This window comes from Balaenoptera ricei, chromosome 12 (assembly GCF_028023285.1).
Source record: "Balaenoptera ricei isolate mBalRic1 chromosome 12, mBalRic1.hap2, whole genome shotgun sequence".
Taxonomy (NCBI): domain Eukaryota; kingdom Metazoa; phylum Chordata; class Mammalia; order Artiodactyla; family Balaenopteridae; genus Balaenoptera; species Balaenoptera ricei.
The window spans coordinates 14,434,901-14,461,139 of NC_082650.1; the positions used below are offsets into that span (position 1 = coordinate 14,434,901).

Below are 26,239 nucleotides of genomic sequence, written 5' to 3' on the forward strand. Positions count from 1 at the left end.
TATAGTAACTCCGTTTTTAGTTTTTTAAGGAACCTCCATACTGTTCTCCATAGTGGCTGCACCAATTTACATTCCCACCAACAGTGTAGGAGGGTTCCTTTTTCTCTACGCCCTCTCAAGCACTTATTATTTATAGACTTTTTGATGATGACCATTCTGACCGGGGTCAGGTGATACCTCATTGTAGTTTGATTTGCCTTTCTCTAATAATTAGTGATGTTGAGCATTTTTTCATTGCCTGTTAGCCATCTGTATGTCTTCTTTGGAGAAATGTCTATTTAGATCTTCTGCCCATTTTTTGATTGGGTTGTTTGTTTGTTTCATATTGAGCTGTATGAGCTATTTGTATATTTTGGAAACTAATCCCTTGTTGGTCACATCGTTTGCAAATATTTTCTCCCATTCTGTAGGTTGTCTTTTCATTTTGTTTATGGTTTCCTTTGCTGTGCAAAAGCTTTTAATTAGGTCCCATCTGTTTATTTTTGTTTTTATTTCCATTACTCCAGGATATGGATCCAAAAAGATATTGCTGTGATTTATGTCAAAAAGTGTTCTGCCTATGTTTTCCTCTAGGTGTTTTTTAGTATCCAGTCTTATCTTTAGGTCTTTAATCCATTTTGAGTTGATTTTGTGTATGGTGTTAGAGAATGTTCTAATGTCATTCTTTTACATGTAGCTGTCCAGTTTTCCCAGCATCATTTATTGAAGAGACTGTCTTTTCTCCATTATATATTCTTGCCTTCTTTGTTGCAAATTAATTGGCCATAGGTGCATGGGTTTATTTCTGGGCTTTCTATCCTGTTCCATTGATCTATGTGTCTGTTTTTTGTGCTAGTACCATACTGTTTTGGTTACTGTGGCTTTGTAGTATAGTCTGAAGTCAGGGAGCCTGATTCCTCCAGCTCCATTTTTCTTTTTCAAGATCGCTTTGGCTATTCAGAGTCTTTTGTGTTTCCATACACATTAAAAATTATTTTATTCTAGTTCTGTGAAAAATGCCATTGGTAATTTGATAGAGATTGCATTGAATCTGTAGATTGCCTTGGGTAGTATGGTCATTTTAACAATATAGATTCTTCCTATCCAAGACCATGGTATTTCTTTTCATCTGTTTGTGTAGTCTTCAGTTTCTTTCATCAGCATCTTATAGTTTTCAGAGTATAGGTCTTTTGCCTCCTTAGGTAGGTTTATTCCTAGGTATTTTATTATTTTTCATGTGATTAATTCCCACTCTTTTCTAGGATGTAGTATCACAGACATTTGGGGCTGTGAGGGACCTTGAATATTATTTACCTAATCATTAACAGAGCCAACCCTAGGCAGAATTGCTAACTAGGAAGTGTATAACACCTTAGAAATATTTTCATTTTCATTTAAAAAAAGGAAATTCATTCAAAATGCATTGAAGAGTAAAATAGATCCATGGATAAAGGAATATATGTGTTAAAGCAAAATGTAGCAAAATGTTAACAGTATTAGAGTCTAGGGAGTATATCATAGCTGTTTACCATACAATTCCTTCAACTTTTCTGTATGTCTGTTGTTTTTCATAATAAAGTATTGCCAGAAAGAGGAAAATTGAAACTCAGGTGTTTAACGTGGTGGGATGAATGGCAGAATGTCTAGCATTATCAACATGACTGTTTAGAATGTCTGCAAAAATGGATCATCTTCTTACCACTCAAATCTCATTTTATTTTGCTAACGTGCAGTTTAGCTCAACTAGAAACATTCCTTAGTATCTCAACCAGCACTGCAAAGACAAGAGTATTATGATGTCAGAAAGTTTTAGAATTCTGGAAAGGATCATTCTAGACCTAGAGATAAGAAAACAGGCGTATTGTATCTATATTGTATAAAGAACTATTAAAACTCAATAATAAAAAACAATCCAATTAAGAAATGGGCAAGAAATTTGACCAGATAGTTCTCCAAAGAAGACATACAAATGGCCAAGAATATGAAAAGATTCTCAACATCATTAGCCATCAGGGAAATGCAAATCAAAACCACAATGAGATAGCACTTTATATCCGGTAGGATGACTGCAATCCGAAAGACAGATAATAACAGGTGTTGGTGAGGATGTGGAGAAATTGGAACCCTACTACTGATGGGAATGTAAAATGTCGCAGGCACTTTACAAAACAATCTGTAGTGTTGCCATATAACCCAGCAAGTCTACTCCTGGGTATATGCCCCAAGACAAATGAAACATATGTCCACACAAACACTTGTACTCAGATGTTCATAGCAGCATTATTCATAATAGCTAAAAAGTGGACACAACTCAAATGTCCATCAATAGATAAATTGATAAATAGTATGTGGTATATCTATATGGAAACATATGTTCAGCAATAAAAAGGAATGAAGTACTGATGCATGCTCCAACATGGATGAACCTTAAAAGCATTTCGCTAAGTGAAAGGAGCCCGTCACCAAAGATAACACATCGAATGATTCCATTTATGTGAAATATCCAGAATAGACAAATCCACAGAGATAGAGAGTAGGTTAAGGTTGGGAGGAGGGTGCAGGGGTAGGCAAAGGAGTGAATACTGATGGGTACAGGGGGTTTTGGGGTTTTTTTATATTGATGAACATGTTATAGCATTGTTGGTGGTGGTGGCTTTTAAACTGTGAATATCCTGAAAACAGCTGAGTCGCACACTTTAAACAGGAAATGGTGTGGAAACTACATCTCAGCAAAGCTGTTACAGGGAAAAGAAAAGAAACAAAGATACAAAAATCAAAATAGAAAGCAGGCAGGGAAATAAAAGTACTTGCTGAAAGTAAAGTGATCAGGATAGAGCCGATCAGGGATTGTGCCTCTTCCACTGACACTCCACTCTGTCTTGACACCTGACGCTCAATTAATTCTTCCCTCCTTCCCAATTTTTCTTTCATTTTTCTTTCTTTCCTTTTTCCCTTTTCCTTCCTTCTTTTGTATTTCTTTCCTTCTTTTCTTTTTTTCTGCCCTTTACCTTCCTCCTTTTCTTATTCCTTCTTTTCTTTCCTATTTCTTTCCTTTTTAGTAAAAGTACATTCCATGATCCTGTATCATAGCTGCACAGAACCAACTGTAGTGAGAAGCTAGATTTTTGTTTAATAAATTTATTTATTTATTTATTTATTTTTGGCTGTGTTGGGTCTTCGTTGCTGCACGCGGGCTTCCTCTAGTTGGAGAGAGCGGGGGCTACTCTTCATTGCGGTGCGCGGGCTTCTCACTGCGGTGGCTTCTCTTGTTGCGGAGCACGGGCTCTAGGAGCCCGGGCTTCAGTAGTTGTGGCTCGCAGGCTCAGTAGTTGTGGCTCACGGGCTCTAGGCGCGTGGGCTTCAGTAGTTGTGGCACGTGGGCTCAGTTGCTCCGTGGCATGTGGGATCTTCCAGGACCAGAGTTGGAACCCATGTACCCTGCACTGGCAGGTGGATTCTTAACCACTGCACCACCAGGGAAGTCCCGAGAAGCTAGACTGTTCAGAACCTCTAATAAGTGAATGTGCATGTGGCTCTTCGGGAGGGAAGTAGCGGGTTCAGTGTCTCCCACGTGTGAAACTCGTTAGGCTAGAGCAGAGCTCCTGGGACTGGGCCTCAGGGAACAGTGGCCTAAAGAGATGCACAGCTACTGCTCATCTTAGTCTACCCAACAGAGTTTATTTGCTCTTTTCCTCAGGGTATGAGTTCCACTCTGATTATCCTTTTGCATTTTCTCCCATTTTAAACTTTTCAGCTCTCCTTAAGGCAGCAGCAAGTAAGTGAGAGACTGAATGAATGGGCCGTCTTCAGTGAAAAGAACAAGGAGCTTTGCGAATGGTTGACTCAGATGGAAAGCAAAATTTCTCAGAATGGAGACATTCTCATTGAAGAAATGATTGAGAAGCTCAGGAAGGTATGGGATGTGTGGCTACATGTGCTTAGATGCTCTTTTAACGGGTACAGAAGATGGCCTTACTCCTAGCTGCTTTCCTGAGAAAGGAGCACTCTAGTATAAACATTTTATCTTTTTAATATAAAATAAACTTGACTGAAAAGACCTCCTTTACATACAAAATATATAGAATATTTTCAATTCGCGATGAAACAGGTTATCTGCTGATAGATAATGTTCAGTATTTTTAGATTTTATCTGCCTGTTCAGCAGGAATTATTTATGTGTGTTGGTTGTCTTTGTTTTTATTTGAAGTATAGTTGATTTATTGTTTGTTTTTAAAGAGGTAAAATCACCAGAGAGGAACTAAAAGAAAAAATTCCTAGGATCAATTAAACTGACATTTTCTCTGTAAGTCATGATTTATAGACAGTTACAGGAATGAAGACTTTCCTGAGAATGTTAGCTCCATATTAATTTCAAGCTATGTATGATTATTAAACTATTTTATATGCTCAAATGGATCTAGATCGTTTTTCATGTCTATACGGGACTGGTCAAATTTACTAGCATTTAAAAATGTTTTTGATGGTTTCAGCGGTGTTTCCACACTGTTTTTGAACAACTAATCATTTAAATTTTATATCTCTTCTAAGTACATATCACCATCTGAAGTACAATGCACTTTCCCGATTTACTTGTTTATTATCTGTCTACAGTGAAGCCCCACGGGAACAGGGATGTTGTCTGTTTTGTTCATTGCTGTATCTCCTGCAACCAGAGCAATGCCTGACTTTTCATAAGTACTCAGTCATTACTTACTGAATAAATGAATTATAGCTTCATTCATTATGAAAAGAAATAATTATTAGGAAAAATATCTTTACCTACAAAGTTATTAATATTACATCTTGGCTTTGGAGTTTATTTTTCTCTCATGTACTTGCTTGGGCATATACACAGAAAAACAAAAACTCCAGAGCCAGTATGTGATATGAATAACTCTATAGGTTTACTTAAAATTGCAAGTTCTAAACATCAGCATTTGTATATTTGTTATTGCAAACCTTTAAACTGTGGGCTGAGATGATACAGATTTCATTTCAGCATCTGCTAAAAGCTCTGCCCTTTGCTGGTTTCTGGGTGTCAGATAATGTTCTACCAGACATGATTAATGTATAATAGGTATTATAGTGAAGTTTTCTATAGAATAAATTTTAATTAAATGCATTTATACTCTGATTGGTTTTATCATGAAATTTAAGATGCATATTTTGGGGGCTTGACACACAGATAATTTTGTTATACTATTTGGTAACATTTGGAATAATTTTTAAAATATCAACTATACCATTCTGTATATATAATAAGTTATGGACTTTAAAATAAAGTCTTTATGAGCTTACCCCATGTGGTATCTCTTTTGTAAAGAAAGATAACATGGAGGCTTGGTAATTTTGACAACTTAAGAAAAAGAAATTAATAAACAGACTGTACCCATGGTATGGGTACCTACTGGCATTAACACTCAACGTTGTACTTTAAAAGACAACCTAAGAGTATTATTTTACTATAAATACTATTTTAAGCTTGGCATAATTCCTTTGAAATAAACATTTCTCAGTAATATCATCTCAAATTTGTAATAACACATTATAACTATTAAGAAATGGACCTGGTATATTGGTCTTTGACTCCCATGGGCTTGAAGTAACATAGAAAGGAGAGTAGGTGGAGGTTCTGGGCCTGAGGAAGCACTCACAACTGCAGTAGAATAAAATTTCACCGGCTCCATCCATTCTTTGGGGCCCTTTTTACTTAGATAACTGATTTGAGAGGGTAGCCCTGTTACCAAGGTAACTTGAGAGCAATAGAAGGTGAAGATATCCGTATTCCTATAATATCTGTCTTGGTATATTATTTTGCTGAGAAAATATTTGCTGCCTAACAGGAGCTTAAGCCAGAAATGAAAAAGGTGATTCTAAAGTTTGGATGCTGTCACTATGGCAAGAAAGTAAGAGGATCAATTGGTCCAGAGGCTGGGGGGAGGGTGGGGGGACAGGTAGGGGTCAAGGGGAGATGTCCTTTCATCATCACTTAAATCATACTGTTCAGTGGCCTTTCTGTTACTATAGACCACACTGAGAGCCTGTCCTTCTTACCTAAAACAATCTTTAAGAGGAGCTACTACAGAAACTGGATAAATGAGGAAGGTTTGAGACCCATTGATCCTCTAAGATGGTTATTGTTCTTGAGAGTTAATTTGCCAATGATTTATGTGCTGTAAAATATTGACACTGTATAGAGGACAGCTCTTTAAAATGAAAGTAGTCTTTTAAATCATTCTGCACAAGTAACAGTTGACATACACATACATATATACATTTACATATACACACATAGTCACACATCTTATTAGCATCTTGTCAGCTATTTGTATGAGGATTGATTCTAAATATAACACGTGGTTGGTGATTACAGCAACAAGGTGTAACTTCCCAGCATTGAATCCTTCAAGTTTTGCCTTTTGTTTCTATGTATATACTTTTATTGCTTTTTTTAATGCCCATTTTAAGTAAATGGAAAGCACCCCCATTTCCTTTAAGAACATCTGTATAAAAATTCAATCTGGACTTTGCCTACATACCGAAAATAACAGGTACCACTAATTCTTGTGTACTGGGACTCATATTCACACAGTGTTCCTTATGCCCGAACTATTTCCAAGCAGTAGAAAACTGTAATTATCATGTTTCTAGTAGAGCCAGACTGAATGAATCAAGAATATGCTTTCTGACCTCTGTGATTGCCATTTATTACACAGGATTATCAAGAGGAAATTGCCATTGCCCAAGAGAACAAAATACAGCTCCAGCAAATGGGAGAACGACTTGCCCGAGCCAGCCATGAAAGCAAAGCATCTGAGATTGAATACAAGCTCGGGAAGATCAATGACCGATGGCAGCACCTCCTGGACCTGATGGCAGCCAGGTAAAAAGGACCTTAGTCAATAGGACACACATGCAGAATCTCAAAGCATTCAGGCCGCCTTCCATTTCAGCTAAAGATCGTCCAATAAATCTCTGTGTTCTTTATGCCACCATTTTAGTTCATGCTTGTCTCATAAATGTCACTTTCGTTAACTTTAAAATTCTCCTTCTTATTTCATAAATTCAGTGGTGTTTGCATTTAACTGAAAGAGGGAAAGTCATATCCAAACAAAATCCATTCCCAAGAGAAAATTCTTTATTCTGGGGCTTCATAGTACTCAACTTCCTATAAGGAAGAAAGTGAAACTGCTGACCAGTATCTGTGGAGGGTGTGTTTGTCTGAAGTGGCAAAATATATATATATATATAATTATATAAATATAGTATATTTAATTAATATATACATATATATATATAAAATCACATTCCTACTGTCTTTTTGATTAGCAACATGTGGGAATAAATCTAATTACCATTCTGCTTAGACGTAAAAATAATCTGCTGCATTACTGTAATTTTGTACTTAGCTCTAGTGATAGCTATAAGTGTCTACCTCATATCTGAGGAATGTTACATTCAGTTTCTGTTGCGGAAGGGCAGGGTGAGCGAAAGGGATAAAAGTCAAAAAGAAAAAGTATCTAAGGATCTTTACTAGCAATATAGAAATCTGATATGATTGAATGAAGCACTGTGTTATTTGACATAAGGGTTATTATTTAAAGGGAAGGGCTAGGTAGATGCTTTATTTGAGGTGAACTTTGCTTCATGTTGGAATGTAGCCTCCATGAGGGCAGGCATCTTTGTCCATTCTATTCACTGTATATCACAAGCACCAAGAACAGTACCTGAATGCAGTTGGGGCTCAATAAATATTTGAATGAATGTATGAATGAATACTTGAATATTTGAATGGATAATCTTCTTTATGGCAGTTAGGAGAGTTGGAATGTTACACATGCTTCTGATTCACAGCCATTTGGGAGCTATCCCAAAATACACTTTTTTAAAAATCCGGATTATTTTCCTTAGCCATGCTGCATGAAGGTGGACATGAAATAGTGCCTTTTGAATACTGTGTGCCCACAAAAACTTCATATGGGCATGGCAAGTCCATGTGTGGATTTTAAAAACATTTAGTATATTTCTTTTTCTATAAAGGAGTTATCAAAGAGGGTCTCATTTAAGAAGGTGAGATTATAATTTGTTTTAGTGAGAATGAAACAAAAATGGAATAAATGTTTACCAATTTTTAAAATGTTTAACGGTAGTATTATAATAGCTAACATTTACTAAACCCTTAGTTTGTAGCAATGACCATGCTAAAGACTTCATGTACATCTTCTCGTGTGCTGTTCACAACATTCTTTGAGGTGGGTATTATAATTATACCCATTTTCCAGATGCGGAATGCTGAGGCTCAGGCTTGCCCCTGGTCATGCACGTGCTGAGTGGCAGAGTCTGTATTCTCTGACTCTACAGCCCATGCCCTAGAATACTACACGCTCCTACCTGCCAAGCTTATGACTTCTTTGTCCCTGTTCTAGAGACTGCAGTTAAAAGGAAGTCAGGTTCTGTTATTTATTTCTACAATCTAATTTCCCAGTCCTTTGTGAAGTACTGACAGCAACTATGAGAGGTATAGGAGGTACAAAGACTGAGGCCCTTTCTTCAAGGAGTTCATAGTGGGAATTTAGACATGTGAAGAAATCCAGTAAAATGATGTGCTAAATGCCTTAGTAAAAGTACTATAAAGAGATGGAAACTTAACGGTGCAGCTTAAACTACTGTAAGTATTTAGGCATTGGTAGATTTTAGAACCCCAGTGCTGTGTTTAGCCTCGCTTCTCAGTCACTGATAACCAAATCTTATTTTAGAGGGAGGAACTGAAGCCCTTTTTTATTTTATTTTATTTTTTTAACATCTTTATTTGAGTATAATTGCTTTACAATGGTGTGTTAGTTTCTGCTTTAGCCCTTTGTGCTATAAATACCCTTCTTAGGGAAGCCACCCACTTGGTAAACATCCCTGGATTTTTTTCAGTCAGATTATGACTCATGGATTGGCTTTCATTTCCATGTAATCCAGTTAAACTAGTTAATATCCTTTTCTAATTTTTAGTTGGTTCAGTGGTGTGGAATATGGGGTTGTACTAAGTCAAAATGTTTTAAATTTAATTTAATATAATTTAATCACAAGCAGCTAGTTTGGTGTATGCCCTGCTGTTAGCCAGCGTTACATCACATGAGTTAGGTGTTTACTCCTCAAAGTCATGTTTATTTGTAACTTTTCTATCTCGTTTTTCAATCAAGAATTTTCTAGGTGTTATTTAGTTTATTTTTCCAAAGACACGTTAGTAAATTTGAATCAATTAAATATAGGGTACACAGGCTTGCATTTTAGTCACTAAAATGCTCATATGTTCCTACTTTTGTAGAATCTCATCATACACAGATGTAATATATATATTGTCCATTTCTAATTGTCTCCTTCCAGCGTAGACCAGATGACATTTTGACCATTCATTTGTCCTGAGGTTTAATGCCACACTGAATTCATAGTTCCTTGAAGCCTCTCCTAAATGACACTCAGCCATCACATTTGCTTTCCACTTTTTGGTTTATTGCCTGTGCTAGTGCACAGGCACGATGACTGTCTTTCACACCCATCTTCAACTATGACCTGCCAGCTGAAATACTAAGTTTCTATGATTCAGTCTCATTCACTACTCTTCCTTCTTCCAAATTTTTTTAACATGGATTCATTGAAACAGAACGTAACTTATGCCTTTGTATGTTTTTATGTTGTTTTGATGCTCTTGGGAATGGAGAGGTAATTTTTGAAGATGATCATGTTTTCAGGTGAACAGCTTCCCAGCTAACAGAAAGGTGGAAAAAAGAAAGAAGATTCACTGATAATAACCTGTTATATACAAATAGAATGCATAACTTTGAGTCAGATTCCTATTACTAGTGGATTAACTTAGACGATTCTAAGTACAAAGTAGATATGTTTTGCTTTGAATTTTTAAACTGACTGTCACCAAGCATTGTCAGCTTTTTAGGATAACAAAAAAATTAGCTCAGTTATTTTTAGGGCTCAATGGATAATGTTATAGTATACTTTCTAGACCTACTCAGTTCAGTATAGCAGTCACTAGATACATGTGGCAATTTAAATGAGTTGAAATGGAATACAATTAAATTAGAATTATTTTTAAACAATCTGATTTTATTTTTTATTTTTATTTTATTTTATTTATTTATTTTTGGCTGTGTTGGGTTTCGTTGCTGTGCGCCGGCTTTCTCTAGTTGCAGCTAGCGGGGGCTACTCTTCATTGCGGTGCGTGGGCTTCTCATTGCGGTGGCTTCTCTTGTTGTGGAGCACGGGCTCTAGGCGCGTGGGCTTCAGTAGTTGTGGCACATGTGCTCAGTAGTTGTGGCTCTCGGGCTCTAAGAGCACACGCTCAGTAGTTGTGGCGCACGGGCTTAGTTGCTCTGCGGCATGTGGGATCTTCTCGGACCAGGGATCGAACGGGTGTCCCCTGCATTGGCAGGCGGATTCTTAACCACTGAGCCACCAGGGAAGCCCCCAATTAAATTAGAATTTAATTTTAATTACAGTCAGTTGCACTAGGCACATTTCCAATGCTCAATAACCACACGAGGATACTGTCTACCTTATTGGATACTGCAGACACAGAACGTTTTCATCATCTCAGAAAGTTCTGTTGATCAGTGCTGGCCTAGATAATTAAAAGCATTTCTGAGCCTTTAGCTTTCATTAAGAGTCAACATAATTTGACTGTAACTGTAATTTCTGTAAAAAAAAATTGGTGTAACTGTAATTTCTGTAAAACTGTCTTCGAGGACTCTAGCTCTCATTTTATCAGTGGACCTTATGCAAAAACCCACATGGCAATTTTTCCAGCGCCTAGCACTAACAGAAAATGCCTTTTAGCATCAGTAGTTCAGAGCGTCTAATAATAGAGAATACATTGTTAAACATTTCCCATCTTGGTATCTAGGAACGTCAGACTCAAGTTGTTTGCCCTGCTGTAATGACTTTTTTTAAGTTAACTGGACTCTCTAATATAAGGACATTCTTCTTTCCTCTACCAAACCTAAATACCCATCACCAAAAACAAAGTACACATTAGTTATTTGGTTCTTTTTTTTTTTTTTAATAATAGTTTTATTGAGATACAATTCACACACCATACAACTCATATATCAAAAGTATACGATTCACTGATTTTTAGTGTATTTACCGAGCTGTGCATCCATCACCATAATCAATTTTAAAACATTCTCGTCACCCCCAAATAAAAACTTTAACCCCTTTTTTCCTTTCTGCCCTCCCTCCTTTTCCTCCAGCCCCAGGTAACTACTAATCCACTTCCTGCCTGTTTAGGTTTACCTGTTCTGGACAGTTCACATACACGATATCATACAATATGTGGTCCCTTATGACTGGTTGTTTTTAATCTGTGTTTTAATTATAATTCCCTTCAACATTGTATAAAAGTAAAAACAAATGTAATTTTTAAAAACTATGGAATGCCTCCTGTTTATGAAGTACTTCCTCTGCATGTTGCTACAGGGCAGAAGCTGGCAAACTCTCTGCTTGGGGCCATATGGTAAATAATCTAGGCTTTGTGGGCTGAACAGTCCCTGACAAAGCCCTCTTCCATTGAATCACAAAAGCAGCCTTAGGCAGTGTGTAGAGAAGCGTAACAGGTTCCAGTAACATTTTGTTACCAAAACAGGTGGCCAGACATAGTTTGCAGACACCCCTCTGGGATGTAAAGATGAAAAAGAAAATGGTTCCCAACCAAAAAGGGGTAAAAGATAAAGTGAGGATACACGTGACTCCTCACCTCAGGGCCTTCCCCTTTCTGTTACTTCTGCCCGCTCTCTCTCCTCTGTCTGGCCAGGCCAGCCCCTAGTTCTTCTTCACGATCCTCCTTTTCTCTAGATTAGATTAGATTCTTTTTATCTGCTCAGTAGGCTTTCTGTACAGAGTCCATAGCATTTCTCTTGATTATAATAAATATCTCGTGTGATAGATTGTTTAAAGTTTCTTTCCTCTATTGAAATGTAAGTATCTAACTTGATCGCCACAGTAATCCCAGAACCTAACATAGTTCTTTGCATATAATTATCACTCCAGTATTTGTTGAGTTTCTCAATCTGAGACATAGTGTGTGAAATGTGCCCTACATACAGATAAGAATATAGCAGAGCCTGGGCTTAGGGCTTTTGCCTGAATTATAAGGTGTTTCTGCTTCACCTACACTGTGATGTTTGGCAAATTACTTATTACGGTGTAAAAGGTTATCAGGAGGATTAAATGAGGTGGTACCTGTAAACCACTTAGCCCAGTGAAGTGCTCAGTCAACAAATGTCAGCTGTCATCCCAGAGGGAGTTTAGAGGCTTGTGCAGTACAAGGAAGGCTTTGCAAAGTTGTAGCAGCTGCCTTCAGAAGGGGTTTCAGTCTAATGGGAGTTCTGCCCAAACTAGAGGAAAAAGAAAACTTAATTCTTGGAATTTGTGGCTGGTATTACCTCATGGTGATCCATTCAGAAACGTCAAGCCAGCATCAGGAATTCTTTGATGCAGCAAGCAAGGAAATGACCAAGAACTAATCAAGAGTCCTAGGTTTAGTTCACCTTGTTCCAGCTGTGTGACCTAGGGCTTAACTGTATAACCTCTCTGAGCCCTATATTCCTCATTTTCAAAATGTTCATTAAAACAACTGCCGCATCTCCAATGAGACAACATAGGGGACAGGACCATGTATACTATAAAACACTGTATGCGCCAGTCTTATTCTTTTAGACGGCTGCAGAGCATTCCACAGTTCATTCCACAGAACATTCCACATTCCATTTATATAACGTGATTTATCCAGTATTTTCCCTATTGCTGGAAATTGATATTATTGCCGTCTTTTGGTACTACAATAATTGTGTCTTTAAAGCCTTGCCTTATGTTTAATTCATTAGAATAAATATATTGTGCTAAGGATAATGAACATGGAAAAAAAAATTAACCCATGGGAAAAACTATATAAAGTAAAAGGGAATTAAACTAAGGAAATAATGGCAATAAATATTTTTAAAGATCTAAGTTTTTTAAATGTTAGTCATAATCAAGAAAAAACAAATTTGTCTACTGTTATGGAATTATGACCAATATATTCCTTTAGCCAAATTTACATATTTACATTCCTGATAAAAATAATATATCAGTGGAGTGATTGTTTTATAAAGAATTCACAATAGTATATCTTTAAGTAGCAGGATTTTTAAAATAATTTTATTTATAACCAAGTTGTCTAGAATTTTTTAAATGTAAAATGCAGGTTTGTTTCTTTCATAAAGAAAATGTATTACTATTTTAAAAGCAGTCAACTCACACAACCAGAACCAAATGCTTTGTTTTATTTTAGTTGCAATTCATCATATTGGCATTTAAAAAAAAAAAAAAACTTAGCAAATGTTCATTATCTATTTATTTATTTGTAATTTATTTGTGTGTATGTATGTTAAAATCCAAAAAGGATTTAAAGCAGACAGCATTAGTCATTTTTTATTAAATTACCAGTAATGAGTAATTTGGGAGCTTATTTTCTTTAAAAGCTTAAATTATGAAATTTATATAGAGTCAGTGCAGAAAATTTAGAAACTCTTGAAATTCACAAAAGAAAAAAAGTTATCTGAGATTCCACCAAGCAAATGAACAGATCCTTTTTAAAATTACCTTAAAATGAACATGTTATTTTTGTCACTTTATATCATTATTTTTAAAAGGACAAAGGTTTATGTAAGAGGAGAATAGTATTTCTTCATTACTTTTCATGCTCAAATAGTCTTTTTAAAGGTGAAGAGCAAGCACTTTCCCACAGAATATCTTGTCCATCCCATCTTCCCAAACAGCCCCTAAAACTCCTACTTGACACCACTTAACTGGCAAATCAGACTGAAGAAAAAAAGCAGTTGCTCCTTTTTGCTACTACAGTTTGGCACCGTACTTGTCGAGGTTTTGCTTGTTTGCATTTGGGTCATTTATCTTTGCAAATATCTTTTCCAACTTAAACTGCCTGCGAGAAAAGTCGAAGGTCCTTCCAGAATGGCAGTGTCTGCAGCCGGTCTTATTTTCGATACCCTTCTTTCTTTAGACCTGGAGCCTCCCCCTCCTAGCAGATTACCCTGAGCCTTTTCCCTTCTTACACTCGTGGCCTACATTCCAGGAGATCAAGCCTGGCACATGTTAATGAATGTAGGTTTTATTTAGAAACATGACCACTTGTCACTCACTGCTCAGTGTCATATTGTCAGGCAGAGACTTACCAACATTTGTCTGGAGTGAGCATTTTCATACTTCCATACACAGACCGGGGAAACTTTCATCCCCACGCAGGATTTAGCCTTTTGCTCTGCAAACCTGACTTTTGCGAGTGGAAACTTCATGGTGGTGGCGGAAGATCCGTGTGCCCTGAGGATGGCAGAGGACGGCTGTGTGGACGCAGACCTCCCCGATTGTAACTGCAGTGTCACAAGGCAGGCATCTCCTCGAGTTTCTTCCCTTGGGCATAGCTTTCATGTTACGTGGGGGTTATAGGATGGATGCTGGAGCTTTAATCCATAATTGTGTTGGCCAGTGTTAAGTGGAGATGACTGGTGTGAGGAGGTCGTTGGCCGTGGACTCCTAAGAGTTATTTGTCGGTTTGTTTTCTTGTCTCCTGCTGGGCCTGCGGAGCTGGGTGAAAAGGTTAATGGACTTTGTTATGGTTCAGTATCTACTTGTCTTGGGACTGGATGCATCATACAAGGAGTATGGTTACAGCAGAGAGCCTGAGACACAGGAAAGAGATTCAGAAAAACATTCAGTGGAAAGATCCTGTGAGTCCATCATCTGCTATTTAAAGGATGGGCTCCTGCTGAAACTGAAATTCAGTCATGGCCAGTTCACAGCTTTGTAGCTGAAAGCGTTCCCTTTAATAAATAAAAATCTACGCATGTTTCAGGGGCCTGGAGGGTTTTGTGTGTGAGAGAAGGTTGTTTCTGTTTTATGTATGTCAGTAGGTTTTGGTCACTGACTAGTATAAAGGTTTTCAATAGTATGTGCAAAATATAGAAGGTTATGTCTAAAACGGTAATTTAGTGCATTATACAAATGTTTACTTCATGATTTTTTTTCAGTTAGAATAACATTACATCAGGAATTTTCATTTTGTTTTTAAAAAATATTTTTCTTATACCATAACATCCCCCAAACAAATCCCTACTGATGAATAGAATTTATTAGTGGTACTTTTGGTTCTTTTATATTGAGAATATGAATTTTTTTGTTTTGGTTTATGGATCTACTAAATTTGTTTGAAGGAAAGTAGTGAGGTATATATATGAAATATGTAGATATATGTGTGTATATGTACGTATTCATGTGACAATATTAAGAAGCTGGACAACTGGATTTCATAGTAGAATCCTTCTCAAGAAAGGTCAAGTGTGCAGGAAACACACTAGACTCTGAAAGGGGAACCAGAGTGCAGGGACTTACAGATTCACCGGGCTTGCTAAACTTACCCAGACATGTGACGTCTGTAAACACCCATTTTGAATTATAACCCTGTATGCTACCAAAAGGAATGTTGCTCAAACTTCTTACAATGATAAATAAAACTATTGTGATGCTTCACCCAAGGATTTCCTTGAAAGAAATGATGAAAAAAAATGTGGGACATTTCTCTTAAAAAAGAATGATCCTCGTCCTGCAAATATCAAGTTTAATAGCTCAAGGATGATGTATGGGGGCCTTGTCCCACACCTTCTCTCAGTTCACACCTGCTCCCCCCAACACACACACAATGTATTTTGCTATTTGTAGTCAAATACATTTTTTTAAAAATGAGAAAGGAGAACCACTTAAGCGTTCACCCTTCCTGACTTTACTAAGATTTACACGTTCATTTGAAAGAGGAACTTGCCCCTAATAGACTGTATGAACAAGCATTTCCACGTCACTATGCCCTTGACATATTGCACTAACTGCTCTGACTATTGGAATTCCTTCAATGTTATACAAGATTACTAATCCAGTAAAATATTTGGCTACTGTAGACAATATCCAATGGCACAGTGTTTACTTATATCCCTTTGTGCTTTGGATCTTTTGATCATTTTTGTCAGTGAATTTTGAACCAAGAAAATTAATGAATTTTAGTCCTTAGCAGATAGATCATTTGCAAGTGTTGGATCTAGAAGAAAATTTAAGTATACATTTAATATCAAATAAATTAAAATATGTTAACAAAATAAAAAATATTTTAGTTAGAACACTAATTATTAATGTTTAGCAGGCATTTAAATAGTACCCAACTTTGTGCAAGGCACCAAGCTTAGTCTGGCAACCAAAAGTGGAAAGGGAAAACCCAAAGTGGAATTCACAGTTCCAGCTTTCCAGGAACTTCCCATGAGGAGGAGGAAGGTGAGCATAAATAATACCAGGAAGTTCAAACAAGGGTAAGAAAGAAGCAGGCACTGAGTGAAGTACCCTCCCAGCCCCTAGGTCCACACAAAGCCCTGATGATGTTATGAGTTTTCTTTAAAACCCCATCCCAAAGCATAGTCAGCATTCAGATCCTATCAGACCTGAAGACAGGAAGCTGGTCAAGTGGGAGAGGTTCCTGAGAGGACATTCTTATTGGGGTAAAACCAAGATGGACATCAGTGCAGTGAGCCATTCTTCAGTCCTGTTCCAGTGGGTTTATTGATTGTAGACTGTCCTTTCCATCTGGGACACTAAAGCAGGATGGCCAAGGTCATGTTAAATCCTAAGCCCGTACCATGGTCGTTGGTAGAATATGCACCCCGAACTTTATACCCAGGAGCTGCTCGAAAACTGTCATTCACTGACCGACGCTCAAGTGAATTTTGTCTGACATATGAGAGAAATATGAGTGGGTTGTATGTAACAGTTCTTGGAATTATTTTTCAAGGCTAATGCCTTGAAATGCCCTAGAGACAGAGTACAAATTGTACTTATAAAACTAATTAGAAAAGTATTATCTTGAATGGAATTATGAATTATGATAAACATATTGCAATGCATGTTTTCTGTTCCCTATCAATCCTATGTATTGTGGCAGAATAGAACTCGCAGGCAGTTCTATTTTTGGTTTTTTAAGGAACCTCCATACTGTTCGCCATAGTGGCTGTATCAATTTACATTCCCACCAACAGTGTATGAGGGTTCCCTTTTCTCCACACCCTCTCCAGCATTTATGGTTTGTAGATTTTTTGATGATGGCCATTCTGACCTGTGTGAGATGATATAGCATTGTAGTTTTGATTTGCATTTCTCTAATGATTAATGATGTTGAGCATTCTTTCATGTGTTTGTTGGCAATCTGTATATCTTCTTTGGAGAAATGTCGATTTAGGTCTTCTGCCCATTTTTGGATTGGGTTGTTTGTTTTTTTGATATTGAGCTGCATGAGCTGCTTGTAAATCTTGGAGATTAATCCTTTGTCAGTTGCTTCATTTGCAAATATTTTCTCCCATTCTGAGGGTTGTCTTTTCGTCTTGTTTATGGTTTCCTTTGCTGTGCAAAAGCTTTTAAGTTTAATTATGTCCTATTTGTTTATTTTTGTTTTTATTTCCATTTCTCTAGGAGGTGGGTCAAAAAGGATCTTGCTGTGATTTATGTCATAGAGTGTTCTGCTTATGTTTTCCTCTAAGAGTTTTATAGTGTCTGGCCTCACATTTAGGTCTTTAATCCATTTTGAGTTTATTTTTGTGTATGGTGTTAGGGAGTGTTCTAATTTCATTCTTTTACATGTAGCTGTCCAGTTTTCCCAGCACCACTTATTGAAGGGGCTGTCTTTTCTCCATTGTATATTCTTGCCTCCTGTATCGAAGATAAGGTGACCATATGTGCATGGGTTTATCTCTGGGCTTTCTATCCTGTTCCGTTGATCTATATTTCTGTTTTTGTGCCAGTACCATACTGTCTTGATTACTGTAGCTTAGTAGTATCGTCTGAAGTCCGGGAGCCTGATTCCTCCAGCTCCGTTTTTCTTTCTCAAGATTGCTTTGACTATTCGGGGTCTTTTGTGATTCCATACAAATTGTGAAATTTTTTGTTCTAGTTCTGTGAAAAATGCCAGTGGTAGTTTGATAGGGATTGCATTAAATCTGTAGATTGCTTTGGGTAGTATAGTCATTTTCACAATGTTGATTCTTCCAATCCAAGAACATGGTATATCTCTCCATCTATTTGTATCATCTTTAATTTCTTTCATCAGTGTCTTATAATTTTCTGCATACAGGTAGGTTTATTCCTAGGTATTTTATTCTTTTTGTTGCAATGATAAATGGGAGTGTTTTCTTAATTTCACTTTCAGATTTTTCATCGTTAGTGTATAGGAATGCAAGAGATTTCTGTGCATTAATTTTGTATCCTGCTACTTTACCAAATTCATTGATTAGCTCTAGTAGTTTTCTGGTAGCATCTTTAGGATTCTCTATGTATAGCATCATGTCATCTGCAAACAGTGACATGACTTTACTTCTTCTTTTCCGATTTGGATTCCTTTTATTTCTTTTTCTTCTCTGATTGCTGTGGCTAAAACTTCCAAAACTATGTTGAATAATAGTGGTGAGTGTCGGCAACCTTGTCTTGTTCCTGATCTTAGTGGAAATGGTTTCAGTTTTTCACCATTGAGGACAATGTTGGCTGTGGGATTGTCATATATGGCCTTTATTATGTTGAGGTAAGTTCCCTCTATGCCTACTTTCTGGAGGGTTTTTATCATAAATGGGTGTTGAATTTTGTCGACAGATTTTTCTGCATCTACTGAGATGATCATATGAATTTTCTCCTTCAATTTGTGAATATGGTTTATCACATTGATTGATTTGCATATATTGAAGAATCCTTGCATTCCTGGGATAAACCCCACTTGATCATGGTGTATGATCCTTTTAATGTGCTGTTGGATTCTGTTTGCTAGTATTTTGTTGAGGATTTTTACATCTATGTTCATCAGTGATATTGGTCTGTAGTTTTCTTTTTTTGTGACATCTTTGTCTGGTTTTGGTATCAGGGTGATGGGGGCCTCGTAGAATGCGTTTGGGATTTCCTCCCTCTGCTATATTTTGGAAGAGTTTGAGAAGGATAAGTGTTAGCTCTTCTCTAAATGTTTGATAGAATTCGCCTGTGAAGCCATCTGGTCCTGGGCTTTTGTTTGTTGGAAGATTTTAAATCACAGTTGCAATTTTAGTGCTTGTGATTGTTCTGTTCATATTTTCTATTTCTTCCTGGTTCAGTCTTGGAAGATCCCTAGAGTTTTAAAAGACATGTTGCTCTTGACATTTTTTCCAAGCAGATACCTCTTTAGTTGAACCAAGTTGACACCTCGGAGATGGAGATATTTTGCTTATCTTCTATTCATTTTTATTAGGAGCAGTGTCAGTAAGGGACCACATATCCTGAACCAAAAGGTCGAAAGTATAAAGAAACTTATGGTCTAAAAGCAGAATTGAATTTTAAATAAGGGTGTACCAGAAATCATTGATCACGTGCTCCTCCTCCACATCACCTTTCTTTTTAGAGCCATCTATGTACATACATCCAGTCAGCCATGTCAGGCCCTCAACAGGGACTCAATAGTCGATTTTTGCTACTATTACTTGGTAATAATAGAGTTGAGAAGTACTATCTGTGTCCCTCCCAAATTCCTGCTGACACCCTGCCCTCATTGGGAAATAACTTTTCAAATCTAATTTATCTATCCCTGCTCTATGCCCTTGATCCTGCCTCCTGTGCATCCTCGCTCCGTCATCTGTATTCATCTGTAATTTCTCTCCTTTTTCTTCTGTCTTTGGCTACTTCCTCATGATGACACACATCCTTTCATAGGGCTTCAACTCTATGCCAACAGTATGTAAACCTATGCGATAAACTTCATCGTGTCTTCTGGACATAAGAACTATATTTCCATACATGTCTAGCTGATCCCACAGCGTCATCATACCCCAAACTTAATGCACCTTTAATCCCAAGAACTTGCTCCTCATTCCTGTATCCTCTGAGGCAGCAGCGTCTATCTAGTCACCCAACTGGAAAAGACATCATTTCTTAACTCCTTCTGCCTCACGTCATGTCGGTTCGTGAATTTAGCAATCCACTCCTCACCGCTATCCCCACTGTTTCCAAGTGTAGGCTTTTGATGCAAACCGCTTGGACTATTCTATTTACTTCCTGAATGAGCTCTTACCACAGCCTTGCCTCAAACTTACGCACTCAGAATCAAAACTGATCTTAACATTCCTCTGCTAATAGATCTTGGGGAAGTTCTTATTTATCTTTAAAACTACATACAAATCCATTGTCATGTCACTATGGGAGTTTTATCATCTTACTCCCATCTACCCATCAGTCTTACCTCTTACCACTTCTTATCTCTTTTCTGTTTCTCTTCCCCATCCTTCCACCACTGATCTCCTTGGCATTGTGACACTATTTACCTTCAAAATCTCTGCTCTTCTTCATTATGTTTCCTAGGCCAGAAATGTTCTGCTTGGCTTGTATCCACCTCTCAAGATGCAGGTCACATGTCATTTCTTCATTTTCCTTCTTTCATCAAAGTCTAAGCTCCTCAAAGGCAAGGATGAAACTTTAGTCATCACTGTTTATCTATCACCTAGCACCATACATGTTGGTAGGAGGAATAAAGAAATGAACAAATGGTAAATGAATGAATGATTACTGAACATGGCCAGACAGACTTGATCACTCTTTATTTATTAGCCAGAGACTTCGTTCACTTCTTTAGTTTAGTTCTTACCACACTTTGTTATATTTCATTATTTCCATGTTCAGATTTCTGGTCAGATTGTACATTTCATTAAGAAAATAATCACATCTCATTTATTTTGTCTTTCTGGCATCTTACATATAAAGTGTCCACGGATGATTGTTAGAGAAATGACAATTCTTAAAGGAATGAGTTTTTACTCCTTCCTGGCGAGAATGGGAGAATAGTTATTTGTCGTCGTTTTTTAAGCATGCTATGTAGTGAATACTGTACCGAATTAGGCTCTGCAGGTGGAAGATGGGGTACCTGCCCTCTGCCACTTACAATCCAACAGGTCCTTAGTTACCTTTAACGTGATATGGCATCATTAAAACTCAAATTGCTTAAGTGCATGTGACAACTCACTGATAGGTTTTATCTTCAGTATGCTGTCTTCTTTTGACTGAGTTTCTGCCACAATATTGCTGAAATACATCCTACAGGGGGTGAAATGATTAGAACCATGGATGTGTAATCTGTTTGGTGACAATCCATTGGAAAGGTTAACTTTTTCCTCCCAGTTATTCTTCATAGCAGTATAAATTATATTATTTGCAAAAGTCAGGTAGTATAGATTATATTATTTGTGAAAGTAATAATTTCTGTGACAACCATGAGGTTTCTATCACTGTTATATTAGTATAGCTGTGCTGAGTGTAACTATGGTTGGTATTTTTTTAATGTTTCCCATGTATTGGCACCCTCTGTCATTCACCTCATTTAAATCTCACAAGTACTCTTCATTTCCGTTTTATAGACAAAGAAACAGAAACACGGGAGGGGTGTACAACTGCCCACAGTCACACAGCCAGTAGGTGGCTGAGCCAGGCGGGACTCTGGCTTTAGACCCAGTGCTGGCTTCTGCTTATGCGGGAAACATGAGCGAAGCCTCTCACTGAAGTTGATGTCTCTCCTTCTCTGCCCACAGGGTAAAGAAGCTGAAGGAGACTCTGGTCGCCGTACAGCAGCTGGATAAGAACATGAGCAGCCTGAGAACGTGGCTGGCCCACATCGAGTCAGAGCTGGCCAAGCCGATCGTCTATGATTCCTGTGACTCGGAAGAAATACAGAAAAAGCTTAACAAGCAGCAGGTAAAATGTAAAACAATGGAAGGAAAGTTAATAGGTTCTTGAAAATCTGTTCTCCTGGCCAGAATAGAGACATGATTGTGAGATGGTGAATTGGGATGGAAAATCTGGAGGAAGCTGGGCAGGACTGGTGAGAAAGGGAAGGCATTGGCTAGAGAGGTGTTTGGGGCAAATAGGTTCCATCTCCTCACAAAGTTGACTCTTAAGAAGGTCTGCCATCGTAGAGTTAATGTCACTGGTCCGCCAAGAAGTCATCCTAAGATGGTAGGTTAGGTTGAGCTGCAATAATGTATTCAGAACAGTGCTGACAGTTTTGTTTATTTATTTGTGGGTCGCTAACTCACAACCATGACTTAGAAACGAGCCTTTTTCTTTTTTCTGCATACAGCCTTTGGAGAAAGATCACAGTGCATACTTAGAGTTTTTAGAGTCTAACATAATTTTGTTTTGCAAGGATTGCATGATCTGCAGACCACACACTGTAATGCCATCTTCATGTGTGTAGCAAATACAGCACCATACACAACCCAGCAAAGCAAAAGAGGGTGACCCTGAAAAATACATACAGAAGGGATTTTCACTTCCCACTCCCCTTGCTTATTCTTACTCAGCACAGTAGACTCCAGCTGTCAGTAATAAACACCATAAATCCCCCATAAGAAGTATTGCTACTTCATGCTTTTAGATTGTCCCTGAAAATTCTGCCTGCGCTCTGGTTATTTCCATTACATTAAACCATTATATTCAAGTTGCTTAACTTTAAAAAAATGTATAAACAGGCCTATTTCTTCAGTCCTATGAAATAGTTTATGTATTTTATTTTACAAAGAGAACAGTTATTAAAATACAGTTTTTAGGTGTTGGATGTTTAAATTAGCATTTATTTTTTAAGAAATTGTTAGCAGGACATTTTTCAATTTTCTGCAAGATTAAAACCCTCTGATGGACTCTCTGATGTTTGAAATTCTGATGATTAACTCTGGGGGTGGTGGTTGGCCTCCAGCTCCCCACATTCTCCTGGAGAGCATGGTAATAATATCTACACGTGACGAGAGTTAAAATGCTAATGACCAGTATTGTAATTTAGCAAATGTAAGAAGATCAAAACAGTATCTAGTTAAATATGGGAAATTGATTATATGCATCTGTAGTTGCAGCCACTACTAAAACCCTAGTAAAATAAAAGGTCAAAACCCACGATGGCAAAAAGAACAGAAGAGAAGATGATAGAGCTGCCAGACATCTGAGAGAATTTGGAAGGTGGAAAGTAGACAGATGAACAGTGATGGTGTTAGCAGAGTGGAGGACGAAGAAAGCTGATTCACGCCGCAGAGTTCCCAAAGCGCTCACCCAGGAAGTAGAGCTATCAAGTCTGTGGGGCTTTAAAGGGAAGATGGCGTGAAAGTCTGAGAAAGGAGGGGTGAGATGAGCAGATTTCCCCTAAGCCCAGCTAGTCAGGCAGCTCTGCTTCATTGACTCTCTGGAGAAGGCCAACCAGAGGGACTTGGGATTCGATGACACAGGACGCCATCTGTGCTGGAGCCACTCTGTTAAAAACAGAGGAATTAAGTGAAAGACTCTGTGCCAAACCCCACAGCATCCATCGCCTCTCACGAGGTCACTAGCCAGGCTTGTGCTGCAGCCAGGATTTACACGAGAGTTTCAAAATCCAATTCAGTTATTCTGTAAAAGTCCCCCTGCCCCCAAAATAAAGTGGAAAGGAAGAAATTACCAAAGTATTAATGCAGAAAAAGAATTCCCAAATTGAAAATTTACACACTTCTGGAACACAAACCCTACAGGTGCCCAGGAAAATTAAAAACAAAGCTATTATGAAATTTCAGAACATGGGGGATAAAAGAAGATTTTAAGGCTTCCAAGATGAAAAAGTTGGATTTCTCCAAAACAATGATGGAAGCTAGTATACAATGGCGGAATGCCTTCAAAAAGCTGAGAAAATTTTTTATGATTTAGAATAATATATCTGCCGTTTAATATATAAAATATTTACCTTCTATGCACACATTCACAAGAAGCTAATGACAGATATGCTCCATATACTGAAATGAGAGGAAAAATAATATTCAACCCAGGAGAAGGAAGTCCCCAGAATGATGGTAAAGGAAAGTCCCAAATGACAGTGGTACTGCAACCTAGGAAGAGCCTGTCCAGAAAGGAGTAGGGAGTCCGGGCGCTCTAAGAGGAACATCTCCAAGAAAGAAAACAGTTGAACCAGATGACCTGACGGGCTTAACCATACTGGAAGGAGCTTTATTAGTACCATAAGAGAAAGAATAGCAGTTAACAATATAATTTTTTTTATTGGAGTATAGTTGCTTTACAATATTCCGTTAGTTTATACTGTACAGCAAAGTGAATCAGCTATACGTATACATCTATCCCCTCCTTTTTGGATTTCCTTCTCATTTAGGTCACCACAGAGCATAGAGTAGAGTTCCCTGAGCTATACAGTATATTCTCATTAGTTATCTGTTTTATACATAGTATCAATAGTGTATATATGTCAATCCCAATCTCCCAATTCATCCCACACACCCCCTTTTCCACCCTGGTATCCATATGTTTTTGTTCTCTACATCTGTGTCTCTATTTCTGCTTTGTAAATAAGATCATCCGTACCCATATTTTCAGATTCCACATACATGCGTTAATATACGATATTTGTTTTTCTCTTCTGACTTACTTCACTCTGTATGACTGTCTCTAGGTCCATCCATGTCTCTACAAATGACCCAATTTCATTCTTTTTTATGGCTGAGTAATATTCCATTGTATATATGTACCACATCTTCTTTATCCATTCCTCTATTGATGGACATTTAGGTTGCTTCCGTGTCCTGGCCGTTGTAAATAGTGTTGCAGTGAACATCATGGTGCATGTGTCTTTTTGAATCATGGTTTTCTCTGGGTATATGCCCAGTAGTGGGATTGCTGGGTCATATTTTAAAGAGAAAAAGAGAGCGAGGGAGAGAGAGAGAGAGAGAGAACTATTGATTTTAGAAAAACAAAAAGTTATGTAAAAGAAGAAATATAACCATAGCATATTTTGTTGCTTAAATGTGAAAAGTATTAAAAACACCATAATCATGCAAAGAAGTGATTATTGCTCTAGCTATAAGAGGTGCTAAAATAGTCATTGGAGCCCCATGAGTCATGTAGTTTATTCCTTCTCTGCTGTAGAAGCACTGATAATGTCTAACATTTAAAAATCAAGAAATAGCAATATAAACATGTTACTTAGAGAAACAGAAGTAAAAACCAGAAGACAGAGCTACAATAGATGGAAATGGTTGTTTCTGGAGAAGAATCAGGAGTGAAATGAAAAGGGTACTACTTCATTGGAAGCTTAGTAGTAGTTTTTAATCATATCATATTTACTAGTTTCCTTTATGGAAATTGTTTGACCATGATTTTGTAAAAATTGTAGCATTGGGGGATACATGTTTTAAAAGACAGATAAATAGTAATCTGTCTCCAAAAGGGAAAACTTCTGACAAATATTTAAATGGACAGATTAAATTGGTAAGAAATACATTGTCTTCTATTTCCCTATGTGGAGTTTCTGTATGTCTCTCTTGCCAATGTACTTAGTTCTTATAGATTTAATTGGGCAGAAATATATATACACTTGAGATGGCTTCAGAGAATGTTTTGTCAGATTTCTCTGTGTTATAAATGAAAAAGAATGAATCCAGTGACACTATGTGACAATTTGAGACCATCACCAATGGAAGTTAAAGCTGAGACTAAAATTGTGATCTGTATTTGGGTACTTATATAATTATAAGATTCCCCCCCACGCCTTATTTTAAATATTGATCTGAACAAAAACTTTTGAGCAGAAGTACAAGGGGACTTTTCTCCAGTGTTTACTGTGTTAAACTGGTCAAGTTCCTGGAGGTAAATCTCACCAAACTGGGGGGCCCCCATGACTGGGTCGGTCAGAGGTGTCCACACTGAGCCTCCAACAGTCCGTCCATTAGAGTTCTGGGTTTCACACACCAGCGCTGGTTCCCACAGTGGTTTCCCCTTATGAGTCTCCCCTCTGAGAGAGATTCAAAAGTATATGGAGGAGTGATGTCACCAAGATGGTGGCATAAGCCGTTCCTGACTTAAGTCCCCATCACAAGAAGACCAACAAGCAACTATCCATAGACAGGACCCCATTGTGAAAATCCCAGAACCCAGGGTGAGGCTGCAGCAGCCCCTGGACAACAGAGACCGGGAAGGACCACGTTAGAAGGTGAGAGGAGTGGCTGCACTCTGCCCACATCACCTGCCCCAGGCTGGCACAGCACCGCACCAAGAGCGCCCCAGCCTGTGGTTTCTCCAGTTGGAAAAGAGAGGCCAACGTGGGGAATTCCCTGGCAGTCCAGTGGTTAGGACTCCATGCTCTCACTGCCAG

The 26,239-nt window shown here is 37.8% G+C and overlaps 1 protein-coding gene across 2 annotated transcripts in view; it reads left to right on the forward strand.

The window, feature by feature from the left end:
* SYNE1 (spectrin repeat containing nuclear envelope protein 1) overlaps positions 1–26,239 on the forward strand; it is a 443,997-nt gene that overhangs the window by 379,206 nt on the left and 38,552 nt on the right. The window contains exons 127-129 of one of the 2 annotated variants that reach the window (XM_059940974.1): positions 3,734–3,892; positions 6,696–6,862; positions 21,654–21,816. In XM_059940974.1, coding sequence (XP_059796957.1) covers positions 3,734–3,892; positions 6,696–6,862; positions 21,654–21,816 — 489 coding nt within the window. Of the gene's footprint in view, positions 1–3,733; positions 3,893–6,695; positions 6,863–14,214; positions 14,424–21,653; positions 21,817–26,239 lie in introns of those variants that run through there. The other variant, XM_059940973.1, reaches the window with a different exon arrangement.